The following is a 15,685-nucleotide window of genomic DNA, read 5'->3' as shown; positions in this document are numbered from 1 at the left end:
TCCAGAGACGGGCATGAGATCTCGAATAGGCCAATAAGAAACTCAGGTCCTGGGCTTTTGCTTGAGCTTTGGAGGAAATGACTTCCTCTTGTTCTTACTGGAGTAAATCTGGAAAGAGATAGGCACAAGACACTGGTAGTCATTTTCCTGGCTAGACTTCAGATAACACTAAAGAAGCAGAGGAGGAAAGACAGAGTGATAAATGGGGTCCTGCTAACATCTTTTGAACTTTAGGTGGAGCTACCCACGAGGTGTTAAGAAATAAATGTTAAATCCCTTATTTACTGGGGGCAGTGCATTTCTATTTTTGCTTAAGCAAGACTGCATTGGGTTTTCTGTTACCTAAAACTGAAAAAATCCTAAGTGACACACGCTTAATGGGTCAGAGATCACCGGAGGGTCCATAAGGGTCCTCTGGCCTGGGTGGCCCGTGCCTGACTGTGCTGGTCACTGCACCTGCGGGCACTATCTTCTACCTTTTTTGGGCCACTCACTCCTGATGGAGAACATCCTATTGGATGAGCCTGTGGTTCAGGTACCTGTGTCCTGGTGACCTGGGAGGCTCTGTAGCGGGAGGCAGGACACTCTGTCATATCTGTGAATGAAGACCTTCCCCAAAAGTCTGAAGGGACTGTGGGTGCTCAACAGGAAACTAAAACCAAGCATATAAACAAAACACAAAGCAAAAATAAAATCCAACCCGAATTAAAAGTCCACTTTAGTATCATGGCTCAGTATTATTGCTAGAGATTAGGTCCTTGTTCTATGCGATGGTAAATTATTGTCTCTCTGACCCTCCCTTTCTCTTAATTGAAAAATAATACACTGTAAGCTGAAAATCGCGGAGCTGGCTAAATTTTACCTCTAGAATGGAGGATATTTCTAAAATCCTACAGTTAGAGAATTCTAAGTAAAGCCTTAGTACAATGTTGGTAAGAATAATGAGGTGAAGAGATAATGTGGTTTTTTCCCTTCAATTATTTGGTGGCAAATTCATTCATCACACGTGGTAGCAAGGCTTATAAGAAAACCCAGAGTCCTCAAATTCTTCCAGTTCTTGAGAAATTTTCCACTATTTAGGAGTCAGGCAGTGGGGTAGCTGGAGCTAAGGAGCTGTCTTTTCATTATTTGTGAACTATCCAAACATTTGCCTATTTACTTGAGTTCCTATAATTTGTGATGTAATATTGTTAGACATTTCCCCAAATCACTGAGGTTCTTTGAAAAACATGATCTCTATTGGATTCCACTGGATACACCATCCATACCATAATCACATGTTGGAAGCTTAAGCCGTTTCCATTTTGTGATTGTGTCCCACTGTGGTGTGAAGTCTTTGTGTGTCGAGTGTGGTCTTTACCTCTGGTTGTCTCCTGGGGAGGATCCCCCGAGGGGTTGTGGTGGCGAAGGGCATGGACTTTTTAAAGGCTTGCCAAATTGTTTTCCAGAAAGACTCTCATGAGCCACATGAGGTTATGTACTCGTCAGACGCAAGAAAAATGTGTTCATTATTTAGAATGTGTGTAGAGAGTTCTTAGGAATAACAGTCTTTTCTGAAAAGCAGTGATACTACTAAGCATCAGGGGTCCCTTTTAGCTGAAGGTATCAAAGTACTTCTTTTTAAACAAGGTTTTCTTGTGTTCAGATACACAGGCAGACTTACAAGTGTGTAGCAAAAGGGAATATATTCAGGCACTTGTCCAAAATAGGAGCCACGTCAGAGGAAGACCAGACTCTGCTCAGTCTTTGCTGAGGGTGCCCTGTCCCCTGTCCCCTTTGTCAGTAACTAATTCTGATGTGGGGAAGTTCCACCTGCCCTTGGATGTTGACTCTGATGGTGGGTTCCCACCAACTAGGGTTTCTAAGCGGGAGGAATGCTGCTCACTCCTTTGTTCAGATGCTTTCCCACAAGCCATTATTTGTAGCAGGGCAGCAAATGACAACATTCTTATCAACAGCTCTGCAATGCTAGTCTTCGAGGCGTTTTTGGGTTGAGTCACCTGACTCCACTCATATCAGAGGGAGCCCCTGGACAGGTCCCAGATAGCAGCTAGTAACTGTCACTTGCCTGATGACCTCAGTTAAGAGTACCTGCGCCAAAGTACCTGAGCAGATAGTTCTACTTAAAGCAGCACCTGAACGGGATGCTAATCTGTGGCTTTGGAAATAGTCACTGAGGCCGACATTTAGTGAGTGCTTACTAGGTGCCAGGCACTGTGTTCCAAAAAGTTATCTCACTTAGTCTCACATTAAGCATAGCCAGTAGGTACTGTTATTAGCCTCAGTTTTCCGAGGCTCTGAGATGTTAAGTAACTTGGCCAATATCTCACGACTAGTAAGCAGTGGAGCCCAGCTTCATTCACCAGGGCCCAGAGCAGAATGAAAGTGTGGTCCCTTGCTAAAAAATGATTAAGAACATCAAAATGGCACCAGCAGATCAATAGACCAAGCATGGGGCCCTTCTTAGTGTGGGTGCACAGATTGCACTCCCAGAAAGCCAGTTCTGCACACATAAGACAGTCTGGGCCTACAATGCACACTTTTTTTTTTTTTTTTCAGTTGTTTTTTTTTTTTAATTTTTTTTTTCAACGTTTTTTATTTATTTTTGGGACAGAGAGAGACAGAGCCTGAACGGGGGAAGGGCAGAGAGAGAGGGAGACACAGAATCGGAAACAGGCTCCAGGCTCTGAGCCATCAGCCCAGAGCCCGACGCGGGGCTCGAACTCACGGACCGCAAGATCGTGACCTGGCTGAAGTCGGACGCTTAACCGACTGCGCCACCCAGGCGCCCCTACAATGCACACTTTTTAACCAGATAACAGGCTGAATGGCACACGGTTGTGCAAAGATTCGGCTTAAATAGCAAATGCAGGTGTTATGTGTGAGCTACTCAGGCAGTCTTCTTTAAACATGAGCTTTCTCTTCAAAAAGGGCCTGGAACTGGTTTCTAGCCAGAGGTGAACACAGTGAAACCTTGCCTTGGTCCTTCTCATTTGTAACAGATGGGCCTTGCCGGGCTGGTCATCTCCTGCCAGAAGTCACCAGAAGTCGGTTGGTGGAGTAGCTCTTTGGACTTCTTTTGCTTAGTCCAAATTCCTGTGTTCTCCCTGACCAACTGCCTCTCTCGCTGCCACGTCACCCCATCTCGTTTCCCAGATGTTGCTGGCCCTAGCTGCACCAAGAGATGCCCACACCCCAGATGCAGCCGTGGGCCCACCCAACTCCCTGCGCCAGCCCCACTGGCAGTACAGACATTCTGTCCCCTTGTCCTGGCTCTGTGGGAGAACAGCAGAGTTTCTGGAGGGAAGAGAGGAGCCAGCCATCTGTTTTCTCCTGGGGCTTCATCTTCCTGGAGACGTATTGCTCAGAAGCGACTCCTTCCTACAGAAAACCCCGAGCAAGATGATAATTGCTACTACTTACTGAGTGCTTACTTTGTGTCATGATTTACATGTATTTAATCTCTACAGGCAACTCATACTTTGCATGTAACCCATTTTATTTTTAATAGCTACAAGGCAGGTGCTGTTAACAGCCTGGTCTCAGAGGAGGAAAGTGAGGCGGAAAAGTTAGGTAAATACCCAAGATCTGAGAGTCAGTAAGTGGAAGTGTCAGAACAGGAAGCTTTGCAGTCTCTAGCCATGAGCGTCCATAACCATCACTCTGAACTTCAAAGTTCTGCCAAGGATTTTGGAAGGATGGGCAGGGAAGTCCAACAGGCCCGGTAAAGCAGAGCCAAAAATCCAGGAATGTGGCCCTCCCATTGCCTCAGAGCAAACATCCAAAATGTGATTCATCTAGAATTTTCCCAGAGTGACAGGATTGAGGGTTCCACTGGAATAGCTTTTCCATATAGACCATCAGAGCCAGGGGACACGTGCACACATGTGCACACACACACACACATGCACACATGCATAAACACAGCATTACTCAAAGATGGCAATTACCTTATGCCCAGTGTGAAGTGATGGCCTTAAATATATTTAAAGACTTATTTGAATATTAGTGAATATTACTCTACTTGTGTCATTACCCGAGAACTTTGCTTTAACTTCGTTTCAGTGTTCTAGTCTATGAAACACTGAAAACGTAAGGAGCCAATTTCAGTAATGCTACTAGTGATAATACTACTTTGCACTGGTATAGTACCTTATAGTTCACTGATTTGTGCCCATTTCCCTTGAACTCCTCTCATCCTGGGATTTGTAGAGGTTAAATGCATCCGAGGACAACCAAGTGGAATGAGGTCGAGTTGAATCTGGAGCCTCTGTCTTCTCGCTTCTTTGTCATGCTCCTTGGATGCCACCAGAAATTCCCTGAACACAGTCCTTACCCAGATGGTGGGGCAGATCCTCACAGAAAGCTGGGGCAAGAGTGTGTACCTCTTGTCGGAGCTAATAAGACGCCCACTATTCAGCAGGCTCAAAGCCTCAATTTGTTTGCCTGTGCTGGGTCTGCCATATGTTTCTCTCTGAGATACTCAGACTAAGGAAAACCTATGTTCTCTGACAGTAATCGGGCAATACTGAGACAGTCAGGCAAGAGTCATAAATGTTTTCACAGGTCAATATCCACCTCTATAAAGTGAAGCTGGGTAGGCACATTTATTCCCCTTTCAATGTAAATCAGATTATTCTAGAGGGGAATTCTTAGAAAAATGGTTTTGTCCAAGTTCCTGAAAGCACCTGAAAAAAGTTCCAGGAGCCTTTTTTTTTTTTTTTGCATAATGAAATGGCAGTGGTGGTGAGTAAAAGAAATGCAAGACGAGGAAGGCTTGCCTGAGCGCTCATTTAAGAAATGGAAACTGTAACTGAGATAATTCATGATAAGAGGTTTGAATGATTCTGACAAGAAAATTGGAAAGAAAAATAGCCAGGTGACTCATCATCCGAAGGCAGACAGCAGCAGCGAGGTCTCTAGGCTCATAGGAGGTGGAGGATGGGACCGCGTCAACATTATCCTTGACTGCGCTGCACCCCTAACATAACCATAACCATGAGCCCAGTAACTCACCCATCGCATGGATCTAGAAACAGGCCCCACATGAGTTACCCTGTTATGGGAGAACAGTTGGATGACTATCTGGGTGCCAGTTAGCATAACATTGCAATACTCATTGGCATGAAACTGAATAGCAAGTAATTTAGATTCTCATCTCTTTATAAGTCACAGTACTTCCATAGCCCCTCCCCCACCCCTGCTTTTTTTTCCAGCCCTACTTCCATTAGTCTCATCCATCTAGTGGAAACCCAGTGCTCACTATACAGAAGTTACTTACGTAATTGCAGAATTCTTAAGAATGCAGATGCTGGTATTTTCAAGCACTACTTGAAATATACATTATAGCCATGACTATAAAAAGATTCTTTTATTTTCAAACATCCATTCCACCAATAGATATGTATTTAGTGCTTGATAGCCCTTGATGCAGGAAGCGGGTGGGAAGAGAGGCAGGATCCAGAGACGATGTAAAGTTCCCAGTAAGGAGCAAAAGCCAAGCAGAGCTAAACATCACTCATTGTGAGAAGACGCACAGTCTTCCTTCCCTGCTCTGCAGTTTTCAGGTGTCTCGGGGTGGGACTGTACGATCCATGGGTCCTTTCCGAATTTGTGCCAGGCCACATATCCTCCTTAGTGCGGAGCATCCGTTTCCCTATAGAGCCAAATATTCGGGGTAGCCAAGTCTGTTGGGTGAAGGGGATGCACATGAGATGAGACTATAAAGGAGAAGCTCCTTTCAAATCTACAAAGGGCAATGGCGAGCCCTTCGTGGATATTCAGGTCTCCCTGAACCAGGCATGTCCAAGATGTTTGGTGTTTCTGAGGTGGATGGTACCGATTTCCATCAGCAATGCAATTCTGGGTGACTACCAGTTTTCCTAAAGTGTAATCTAATTAAACACATGAAGATCCAGGAAAGCCGGATCTCCTTAAAACTGTTTCCAAGGAGGGGCGCCTGGGTGGCGCAGTCGGTTAAGCGTCCGACTTCAGCCAGGTCACGATCTCGCGGTCCCTGAGTTCAAGCCCCGCGTCGGGCTCTGGGCTGATGGCTCAGAGCCTGGAGCCTGTTTCCGATTCTGTGTCTCCCTCTCTCTCTGCCCTTCCCCCGTTCATGCTCTGTCTCTCTCTGTCCCAAAAATAAATAAAAAACGTTGAAAAAAAAAATTTAAAAAAAAACAAACAAAAAAAAAACTGTTTCCAAGGAGAGAAGAGAGAGAAGCAATGGAACAACGTTCTGATTGCTGGAGGGCCTTTGAAATGAAGCTCTACTCCCCGACTGCTCGTGGAAGTGCAGAAATCCTTCCGTCTATCTGTGGGTTCTCTGGTTCAGCCCTCTGATTTCTCTGCCACCTCACCACTCTCCCTCTCTCTTTTTGATATTTCTCACCAGGGTATGGGAATATTGCTCCGAGCACTGAAGGAGGCAAAATCTTTTGTATTTTGTATGCCATCTTTGGAATTCCGCTTTTTGGTTTCTTATTGGCTGGAATTGGAGACCAACTGGGAACCATCTTTGGGAAAAGCATTGCAAGAGTGGAGAAGGTCTTTCGAGTGAGTACTGTGTCTATTCACACCCTGACCTCTGCGATCCAATTGGCTTTTTAGCCTGACAGGATCCAGAAGGAATTACCAGGATGTTATCGTATCATTGTCACTTTTGAAGGAATAATGTTATGACCGTGTTTTCTCTTTTGGCCAACGGTGGTCACAGGTACTGTGCCTAAAACTCCTTTCCCTTCAGCAGCTTCCTTCTTGACAGTGTATTTCCAGAATCACAATACAAGAATGTTAAGTACAGATTTGCCAAAACAGGTTTTCTGAAGATGGGAGAAACACTTAGTTCCGTTTTAAAAATGGAAGATTGGGTCCTAAGTGTGTTTGCAATAAAGTAGAGGAGTAGTAAATCCATTTATTTTGTTATTAGAACTTATTTACTTCTTTTTATGTCCAAGTGTGGTGTGTTTAGGCTGATCCTAACTTCTAAGACCCCTTCCAGAAGCCTGCCTTGTCTAGATACCGCGTTGTGCTTTGTTATTCGTCTCTTCATGGTCTCACCCTATCTCCCCACGCCCCACCCCCACTTCTGAGTGCTCCCTCAGCAATAGTACACTAATGTACTAATTTATACTAAGATGTTGATGATTGCTATTGTCTTAGTGGGTTTTTTCCACTTGAGAACACTTACCTTTAAACAAGGGACAAAAACTCAAGAAATTTATTGGTATGTGAAGGAGATGTGATTGGGTTGGGGTTCCCAGTGCCCTTCAACTCACACTTCTCCATATGATTTCACAGATAACTTGTTTGGCTTAGATGCAATGTCATTTCTGCTCTTTTTCATTATTGACCTAATTCTCAAGTCTTTCAAACCTGCTTCAGGGAGTTGTTTCTGATGATGTCTAATATTTAAAAAATGACAGTCTGAGTGAGAAGCATCTGGGTGGCTCAGTCAGTTGAGCATCTGACTCTTGATTTTGGCTGAGGTCATGATCTCACGGCTGTGAGATGGAGCCCAGCATGGCCCTCCTCACTCAGCCTGGAGCCTGCTTAAGAGTCTGTGTTTCCCTCTCCCTCTGCCCCTCCCCTGCTCGCGTGTTGTGCTCTCATTCTCTCTCATAAACAAAACAACGCAAAAAATAAAACTGACAGTCTAAAGACCTTTTCAGATTCTAACAGTGATGGGCAAAGATAGATCAGTGGTGAGTTCTAAAGCTGCACTGGTTTTTCTCTCTGAGACAAGAAATTGTGAGTTTAGAAGGCAAGGGAGCTCCCCAGGTGAGCACTTTCAGGTTTGTTAAAGTGGAGTGGAGGAATAGGGCAAGAGAGCTGGCTTAGAGTTGCCTCTTCTGAGCTCAGTGATCCTGGGTTTACAGTGATCCTGCCCCATTTACTCATCAGCGAAAGAGGAGGATAGAATTCGAATCCACTTGAGAAGGTTTTGGTGATGATTAAATGAAATAATGTATGCAAGAGAACTTGGCAGAGAACAGGGCCAGACACACAGCGTTCAGATCTGCTGTGTGTGTGTGTGTCTCCCAAAAGAAGCCCTTATTAGCGGGATAGCCATCCATTCAGATTTCATCTGAGGAGCTCAGGAGCACGTGGATTTTCCTGGGATGTCCCATAACCTTTGCTCCTGGGCTGCTGGTTAGCCAGCTGGCTCATTAGAGCATGCACTTGGGCTCAGTGGTCACCATGGAAACCGTCAAGGCTCAGCTTCTCTGCTTCTCAGATGTTCAGGTCTCCCTAAACCAGACACGGCAACCCCATCTCCAAGAGCCGTTTTGAACTTCTCGGAGGTGCCCTTTCAGCCATGGCCTCATGCCCCCACTCCAAGTTAGACAAAAATGAATCTGGCAGATTGAACACTCAGAAGAACAGGATTCAAATGGAGAAATGACTGATCTGGCATTTTTTATTTTTATGTAGCTTCTCCAGATCTCAGTTTCCTTATTTGTAGACAGAAAGGATTGCACTAAAAGCTTTTGAAATTCCCCGTTAGAAAAAAAAAGAAAGAAAGAAACCAGTTACTGTATTCTAAATGAAGGAAGAGATTGCAATCATTCTGACCACATCTGCTGCTGAATTTGGGGACTTAGTTTCCCCTAGGGAATTTTGAACTACAAATAGAGAGTACTATTCTCCTTCCCTTAAAGCTGCCTCTCGGGTGAATCCGAATCGTTCAAAGGACCCTGGGACAGAGCCTTAAAAACCTTGCATTTCATTTTTATGCTGATGGCACACTCAGTCCCTTGCAGCTCCATCAAGGACTGGGAGTCTTTCAGGAAGGAAACAGCAGTATATTGTGGAATTGGCAACCTGCGACATATGCATTTGCCCGACACCGGAGGGTGCTGCTGGAAGGGGTGACTGTACTTCAGGAATATCAGCCGACTTCCTGAATACACAAACAACCGATTCTGCAGTTTGCTTGCCGCCTAGAGTTTGGGTGGAAAATCTCAAAGGTCTTTGCCATTCATTTATACTACATCTCAAAGGCCAGTTCCCCTTAGGTGATCAGTTGAAAACTGAAAATGTTATAAACCAATAAAAGCTTGGGGTTGTGCAGTTCAGCCCCTGTGGGGAAGGTCCTTTTTTTTTTTTTTTTTCTTTTCCACCTGCTCAAGGGTTAAGTCTTTTTCTTATCTGCTATGTTTTCCCTCAGCTGTAGGGAAGAGATTTTTAGTGGAGTAAAGATAAAATAGAAAATGCACTTCTGGGTGCCTGTATTTTGTGGTGTAGACACAGGAGTCAGATAGAGATTAAAGTGTTTAAAATGTCAGCTTTATTGCTGGTAAGCTAATCAGAGAACGTAGCTTTTGCTTTGATGCCAAAAGGACTTATTAACCACTTTGCCCTGAATCAGAAGGACTTCCCTGCTGTATTGGTTTTCTAATGATGTGTAACAGATTATCACAAGTGCAGAAGCTTAGAACAATACACGTTTATTGTATCCCAGTTCTATAGGTCAGAAGTCTGGGCAGGCTTGGCTGGGTGCTATGCTCAGCATATCTTGGGGCTGGGCTCTGGATCTGGGGAGGAATCTGCTTCCAAACTCGTTCAGGTTTTGGCAAAAATCAGTTGCCAGTGGTTGTAGGACTGAGATTCTTGTTTCCTTGCTGGTTGTCAGGTGGGGGCCATTGAGAGCTTCTAGGAGTTAGCTGGGTTCCTTGGCACATGGCCCCTCCATCTTTAAAGCCATCATGGAATCCTTCTTGTGTATTGTATCTCTCTGACTTCCCTCTGCCCCTCTGCCACCAGCTTGAGAATGGTGCCCTGCTTTTTAAGGGCTCATGTGACTAGATCACATGATAATTCCCTGTCTTAAGAATAACTGTGCCATATGACACAACATAGCCATGAAAGCAATAGCTCATCTTACCAGAGGTTCTGGGGATTAGGGTGGGATATTTTCATGGGCCATTTTGGAGATTCTGTCTCTTCTAGTCATTGGCAGCACAGGACTCCTTAACGAGAGCAGGGTTAGCCCCACTAAACTTGCTATATCATGGAGAGGAGAACAAAGTATGCCTCTATGTAGCAGATGGTTTCAGATGGGAGGGGAAGGGGACTGAGGTGGAGGAACTCAGTCCCTTCTGCTGTGTCACTTGTCTGATTGAACAGTGGAGGTCGAGGCCTGGAATGTTACTCTGGGTGAAGTCCTTCCACTTAGAACATGAGGCCAGGAGAGTGGACATTGCCCCAGTGCTAATTAACAATGGCTTAAAAATTCAACACTTACTTACCCTGGAGAGCGAAAAGCCTAGAGGAAGGTTAGTGCGTCAGTTCCCTAAAGGCAGGTTAAGGACTGTGGTACCAATTCCGATGTGTGGATGTTCCCCCAACACCACCAAGCAATTCTTTGACACCTGTTGAGTGTCCTACAATTCAACTCAATCCTGACCCTATCTACCTGGAGAGCACGTCAGTTCAGTTCCCACAGGTGAAGGGCTCAGTTCCACAAGATCTCCCTTCACTTCAGATGCTGGTCACAAGTCCAGGCCGTTACCTGTGCTTCTGACCACATGGCTGTAGATTAGGGGTTCCCATGACCCCATCCTTGAGTTCAATAAATCTGCTAGAATGTCTCTGGGGAAGTTGGGGCCTAACACAGTAGCACATAGAAGCTTTCTGGTTCACCAACCTGGAAGCACCCTGAATCCCCTCCTTTTGGATTTTTTTGGAGGCTTCATTACATAGACATGATTGATTCAATCATTGACCATTGATGACTGATTCAACCTCCAGTTCCTCCCCTCTCCTCAGAAATCCCACCAGGGCATGGGACTGAAAGTTGCAAACCTCCCCCATCCTTAGGTGATCCAAAAGTCATGCCATTCACATAACAAAAAACACCTTAGTTGCTCTTACCACTGAAAATTCCAAGGGTTTCAGAACCTCTGTACCAGGAAAGACCAAATTGTACCCATGTTTTGTTCTCTGTTTCTGCTCTGCTGTCCTTGGCATGTTGGCTTTTCATCTTCAGACTTGTTACTGCATGGCTTGCATGACGACTGCCTCAGGACCACATATGTTTCCACTCAACCATATTTAAGGCAGGACAAAAGATCTCCTTGTATTGGGAGAACTTTCCCAGAAGTTACCCTGTAGACTTCCCTCTGTCTCACTGACCAAAATGGGGTCACATGACCATTCCCAACTGCAAGGGAAATTAAAAAAGTAAGGATCTGACAAAGGAGAGTAGGATTTACTGGTTTAGACCAGTAGTTCTCAAAGTGTGGTTCCCTGGACCATCAGCATCAGCATCCTCTGGGAACTTGTTAGAATTGACAATTCATAGTGAAGTTAGAGCCCAGCAATCTGTGTCCACCAAGCTTTCTAGGTGATTCTGATGCCTACTAAAGTCTCAGAACTCTTGGCACAGAGGACTCATGCTTCATCTCCTGGGGCTGATGAACAAAATGAGAATTCTAGTAGAGAAGAAGAAGTTGGGCTAAACACACGACAGCATCTGGCTCAGGTGTCTGTCAACTACTAGCCACACAGACCACTCATAGGGAAGCTGTTCTCCCTCCTTGCCATAAATCAGGTGGTCTTTGGGATCTTTGAATCAGTCAGGGGAGACTAGCTTATGCTGGAGACTAGCTTTCTCTCACCCTTGCCAGGCTGCTGCAGCCCCAGCAACCCTCCAGGCTGAGGGAGAGAGCCGGGCATTGCCTAGGAGCTTTGGCCTCCAGTCACAGCCCATTGGTTCCAACTAGTCCCTCAGCCCCACCCACTACAAAAGGAACCTGGAATGCATTGTTTGATCTCCAGGAAGTGGTTTCCAGGTTGGGAAAATGCATGACTACTAGTAATCATGTAATACCTGGGATTACATGTGGGAAAATGCATGACTACTAGTAATCTAGTAATACCTGGGATTACCTGTGAGCCCCACTCTAGGATGACAAGGGTCCTTAAAATTTAGATATAGATGGCCTGTGGGTCACTCTTTGGGGAGCACTACTCTGTGAGACTCATTTCACTTGCCTAGACCCACATAGTGAGTTGGGGGTGCAGCCTGGACTCGAGCCAGCCTTATCCTCTTCCCTGTGGGCCAAAAATATTTACCGTCAAATATATTAATCCATGCTGTGAAACCAACGTGGAGTTTAAGATTTTGGACATGTCATGCTAATTCGTGGAGATGATTTTTAAGTATTTCTATAACATAAAGTAAAAATACTTCTTCCTGGGTCTCCAGAGGGAAATCTGGGCAGTTAGCAAGGAAAGATAATTATTTGGGATTAAATAAGGCTGACCTTGGGTTCTGAAGCAGATTTTGGAAGCGGGAAGCTTCTCTCTCCCCTGTGGTGGGCTGGCTCTTGTGTTGGGCCAGGCTGACTGTGACCTGATAGGATGCTGTAGGAAGGCTGGTCAGATTTTGGACTGGATCCCATGTTCTTGGTCTGAGCTGGACTTTGGCCTCTGGTGGGAAGCAGCTGCCTCTTTTTATCAGGCTGAACAGCAAGCTTTTTGATATTACCTTTAGAACCAAGAGGCTCTTTTTTTTCTTCTTTGGTCTCTTCCCCCAAGGATACAGCAGAAATGTTTATTTGCCTTTGGAGCCACAGGAGCCTGGGTGTAGCTGACAAATAATAACACATTACCCTAGGCTTAACAGCACCATGATTGCTTGGGGACTTTAGAGCCTGTGAAATGCTTAGGATGGGGTGATGACAGTCTCAATCTGCTAATGATGTACAATTAGTGGGCCAATCAATCACTTTGGATTGAAGGCAGGAGGCTGGTGGTGGAAGCCAAGGACTGCAGGAGGCCTCTGCCATGTGCCTGGCATGAGTCGGAAAGACTTTGAAGGACACACATGGCGGGAGCCTTCTGTTACTCATGAGTGGTCTCGGAGCTTGCCCGCAGGAGCAAGGGGGTTAAATGAAAAGAGTTATTATTTCAAGAAGATAAAAGCTCTTGTTTTAGAAACTGGGTGTTCTTTTCAGCTCTGTGGGTTCAACTACAATTTCCGATTCTATTAGTAGTGGAAATATTCATTGGGGTATTAGTTATGCACACCAGCCTACAGAGGTAGGGGAAGGGCGAAGTCGTGGGCTGAGTGCCCAAGTGTGTGTGTGTGTGTGTGTGTGTGTGTGTGTACACGTGTGTGTATGTGTCTGTTTGCCTCTGTAACATGCCTGCACTAGGGCATATAATGTATTAAAAATTCCTGAGAAATAACTCAGTAGAATTCATATTACATGGATAATGTGGGTTTATTTTGATCAGAGGGAAGATCCTGGTTTGAATGTGAACAATTACTCTCTTACTTTCCCTAAGGGACTAGAAGGAGGTGGGAGGTAATCATTTTAAGACGCAGAGAAGGTAAATATTTTTAAAGCTTTATCAACCAGGTGTCTTCTAAATTAGTTTAAGGATATCGTGTGGCTTTCATGATAGGCCCAGCTGTGCACTTGGGACAAACGACATAAATGACATCCACAAACTAGACTGCACAACATCTCTTAGTGACAGCCCGTGACACAGTCTGTCCATGAATGGGCCCCTTTTTTCTGTCTTCGTGTAATGCAGGGTTGCTCAGTCTTGGCACTATTGACATTTTCGGCAGATTGTTGTCACAGGACCTGCCCTGTGCATTGCAGGATATTTAGCAGCGACTCTGGCCTCTGCTCACTAGATGCCAGAATCATCAGTGCCTCCAGTTATGACAGCCAAAAACATCTCCAGACATTAGTAGGTTTCCCATCAAGGGCAAAATCGTCCCCATTAAGAACCACAGCTCTGCTGAGATGTAAGGGGTCAGTTAACCCACAGGTCCCAAGATGCATGCCCGGATCCCCTGAATGAATCTTCTACTCAAATTCTAGTATCCCCACCAATGGTTTTAACTAGTTTTTCAGTGCTGGTGTCATTCCTACCCAGAGTGCTCCTCTCGCAGATGGGTTCTTAAAGAGGGCTTTAGTGATGTTATGCTCTGGGAATAAGGTCATTTCTTATCAATGAGGGAAAATGCCTGGGGACTTCACCCTGATGAATACACATAAAGATAGATTCTTCTGTTATTTTTTACTAGGCAAACCATCTCAGCACTGACTTTAACTGACCCCATAGGGACTAATCTAACGTGTAATTCTTCCTCTTTTTCAGTTTATCTTTGATAGCTGGCCGGTGTCCCTTTGGTGTTTCCTGTTGCCATCTGAGATCACTGTAGGCGTTAATGGCTCTTAAAATGCATTTGCAAAAAAATAAAATAAAACACAATGAATCTTCACCTTTTTCTATAAACATTAAAGCTATCAAACTCTACCTAAAATATAACTACTTAAAATACTGCTCACATAGTGTTTAACATTTAAACATTTTTAAGTAGCGTTAACGAAGTCTCTCTCTTTCTGGCAAGATTTGATCACAGATAACTTCTGGGAATCTGATTGTTACTTAGGAGTAACCAAGCCCTCGTGAACTTCTGTATATAGGGACCTTTGTGGGGAGCCTTGGATTGGTAGGATCTGGTTGAGGTCAGACTGAGTGTTATGGCACTACAGTATCGAAGTCTAGAAATGAGTTGCTAATCTGCTTTGAGAGTGTACTGTATGCTAGACCCTGGGTTGTGGGCTTTACCCAGAATAAGCTGCACAACAGCCTTCCCAAATAGACCATTATCATCTTAATCTTATGAGATTGGAAGGCTTAGACTGGTTCTGTGCCCTGCCCAAGGTCACCCAGCCCATAGGTGACAGAAGAAGGATTCCAAAGGAGGTGGCCCTGCCCCAGTGTGCATGCACAGACTTAGTCTTTCCACTTCCTTCCTTCCTTCTCTTGTAAGGTAGGAATAGCATCTGATGGTTCAGAAGGGTCTCCATGAAAGGTGTAAGACCTGGGGACAGACAAAGATGGCTAGTTGAGGAGAACTTAGTATTGGCGTCTTTATCTGTTTTCCAACGGTTTTAGTTTTCCAACTTTATATGATCCATCAATACTGTGAATCAGACCCGTAGCCCCTGATTCTTCTCTGTGCACCTGAGCTATCTCCCTGATGCTGGCTCATTATCAGCAAACATCTCTTTCTTAGTGTTCCCTTCTCTTGGAGATTAAGCTGGGATTTAAATGCCCCCTTGCTCATGTCTGCTATGTGACTAATGCGAAAGTGAGCTTCTAAAAGAGGGGCTTATGCTGTCCCAATGGCTGCCTCATTTGGGGCCACCTGCGAGAGAGAGATGTTGCCAGGCAGATAATATTCTCCATTCTTGATTCTTCCACCTCATCGTCCCCCTTTGTACAACTCACTCAGTGTTGACAATAAGAGGAACACACAGCTCAAAGCCAAGCCTCTTGGTCATCTGTGCCAGCTGGTCTTGCCCTCAAAAGCATTCTCCTTTTTCTGGATTCATTGGGTTGTCTCGACACTCTGCTCCAGCGATTTTAAGAACCTTAGGTTTGAGGAAACCAACACCACGATCTTAATTCCCATTGGGCATTTAACTCGGTCTTAAACTCAAGAAATGGTCATCTTATAGAGGAAAGTGTCTGGGAAATTTTTACGGACATTCATTATCTGCTAGCACTCACCCACCATTAACACACAGTCACTTCCCAGAATCTTGGGGGTTTTATTAAGACATTTAATATCTTTGCATGTTGGGGCCACCAAAAGTCTAGTGATGCTTTAGATCTACCACATGGGAACCTGTCTCTAAAACTTCCAGGT

The 15,685-nt window shown here is 44.9% G+C and overlaps 1 protein-coding gene across 2 annotated transcripts in view; it reads left to right on the top strand.

Moving 5' to 3' along the window:
• The window catches only part of KCNK10 (potassium two pore domain channel subfamily K member 10), a 134,248-nt gene that overhangs the window by 84,439 nt on the left and 34,124 nt on the right, over window positions 1-15,685 (top strand). For both annotated transcript variants that reach the window (XM_043556790.1, XM_043556789.1), the window contains exon 4: window positions 6,395-6,555. In XM_043556790.1, the coding sequence (XP_043412725.1) occupies window positions 6,395-6,555 (161 nt within the window). The remainder of the gene's footprint in view (window positions 1-6,394; window positions 6,556-15,685) is intronic.

Source organism: Prionailurus bengalensis, chromosome B3 (assembly GCF_016509475.1).
Source record: "Prionailurus bengalensis isolate Pbe53 chromosome B3, Fcat_Pben_1.1_paternal_pri, whole genome shotgun sequence".
Taxonomy (NCBI): Eukaryota; Metazoa; Chordata; class Mammalia; order Carnivora; family Felidae; genus Prionailurus; species Prionailurus bengalensis.
Note: the sequence above shows the minus strand (reverse complement) of the source record. Positions and strands in the feature narration are given on the sequence as shown.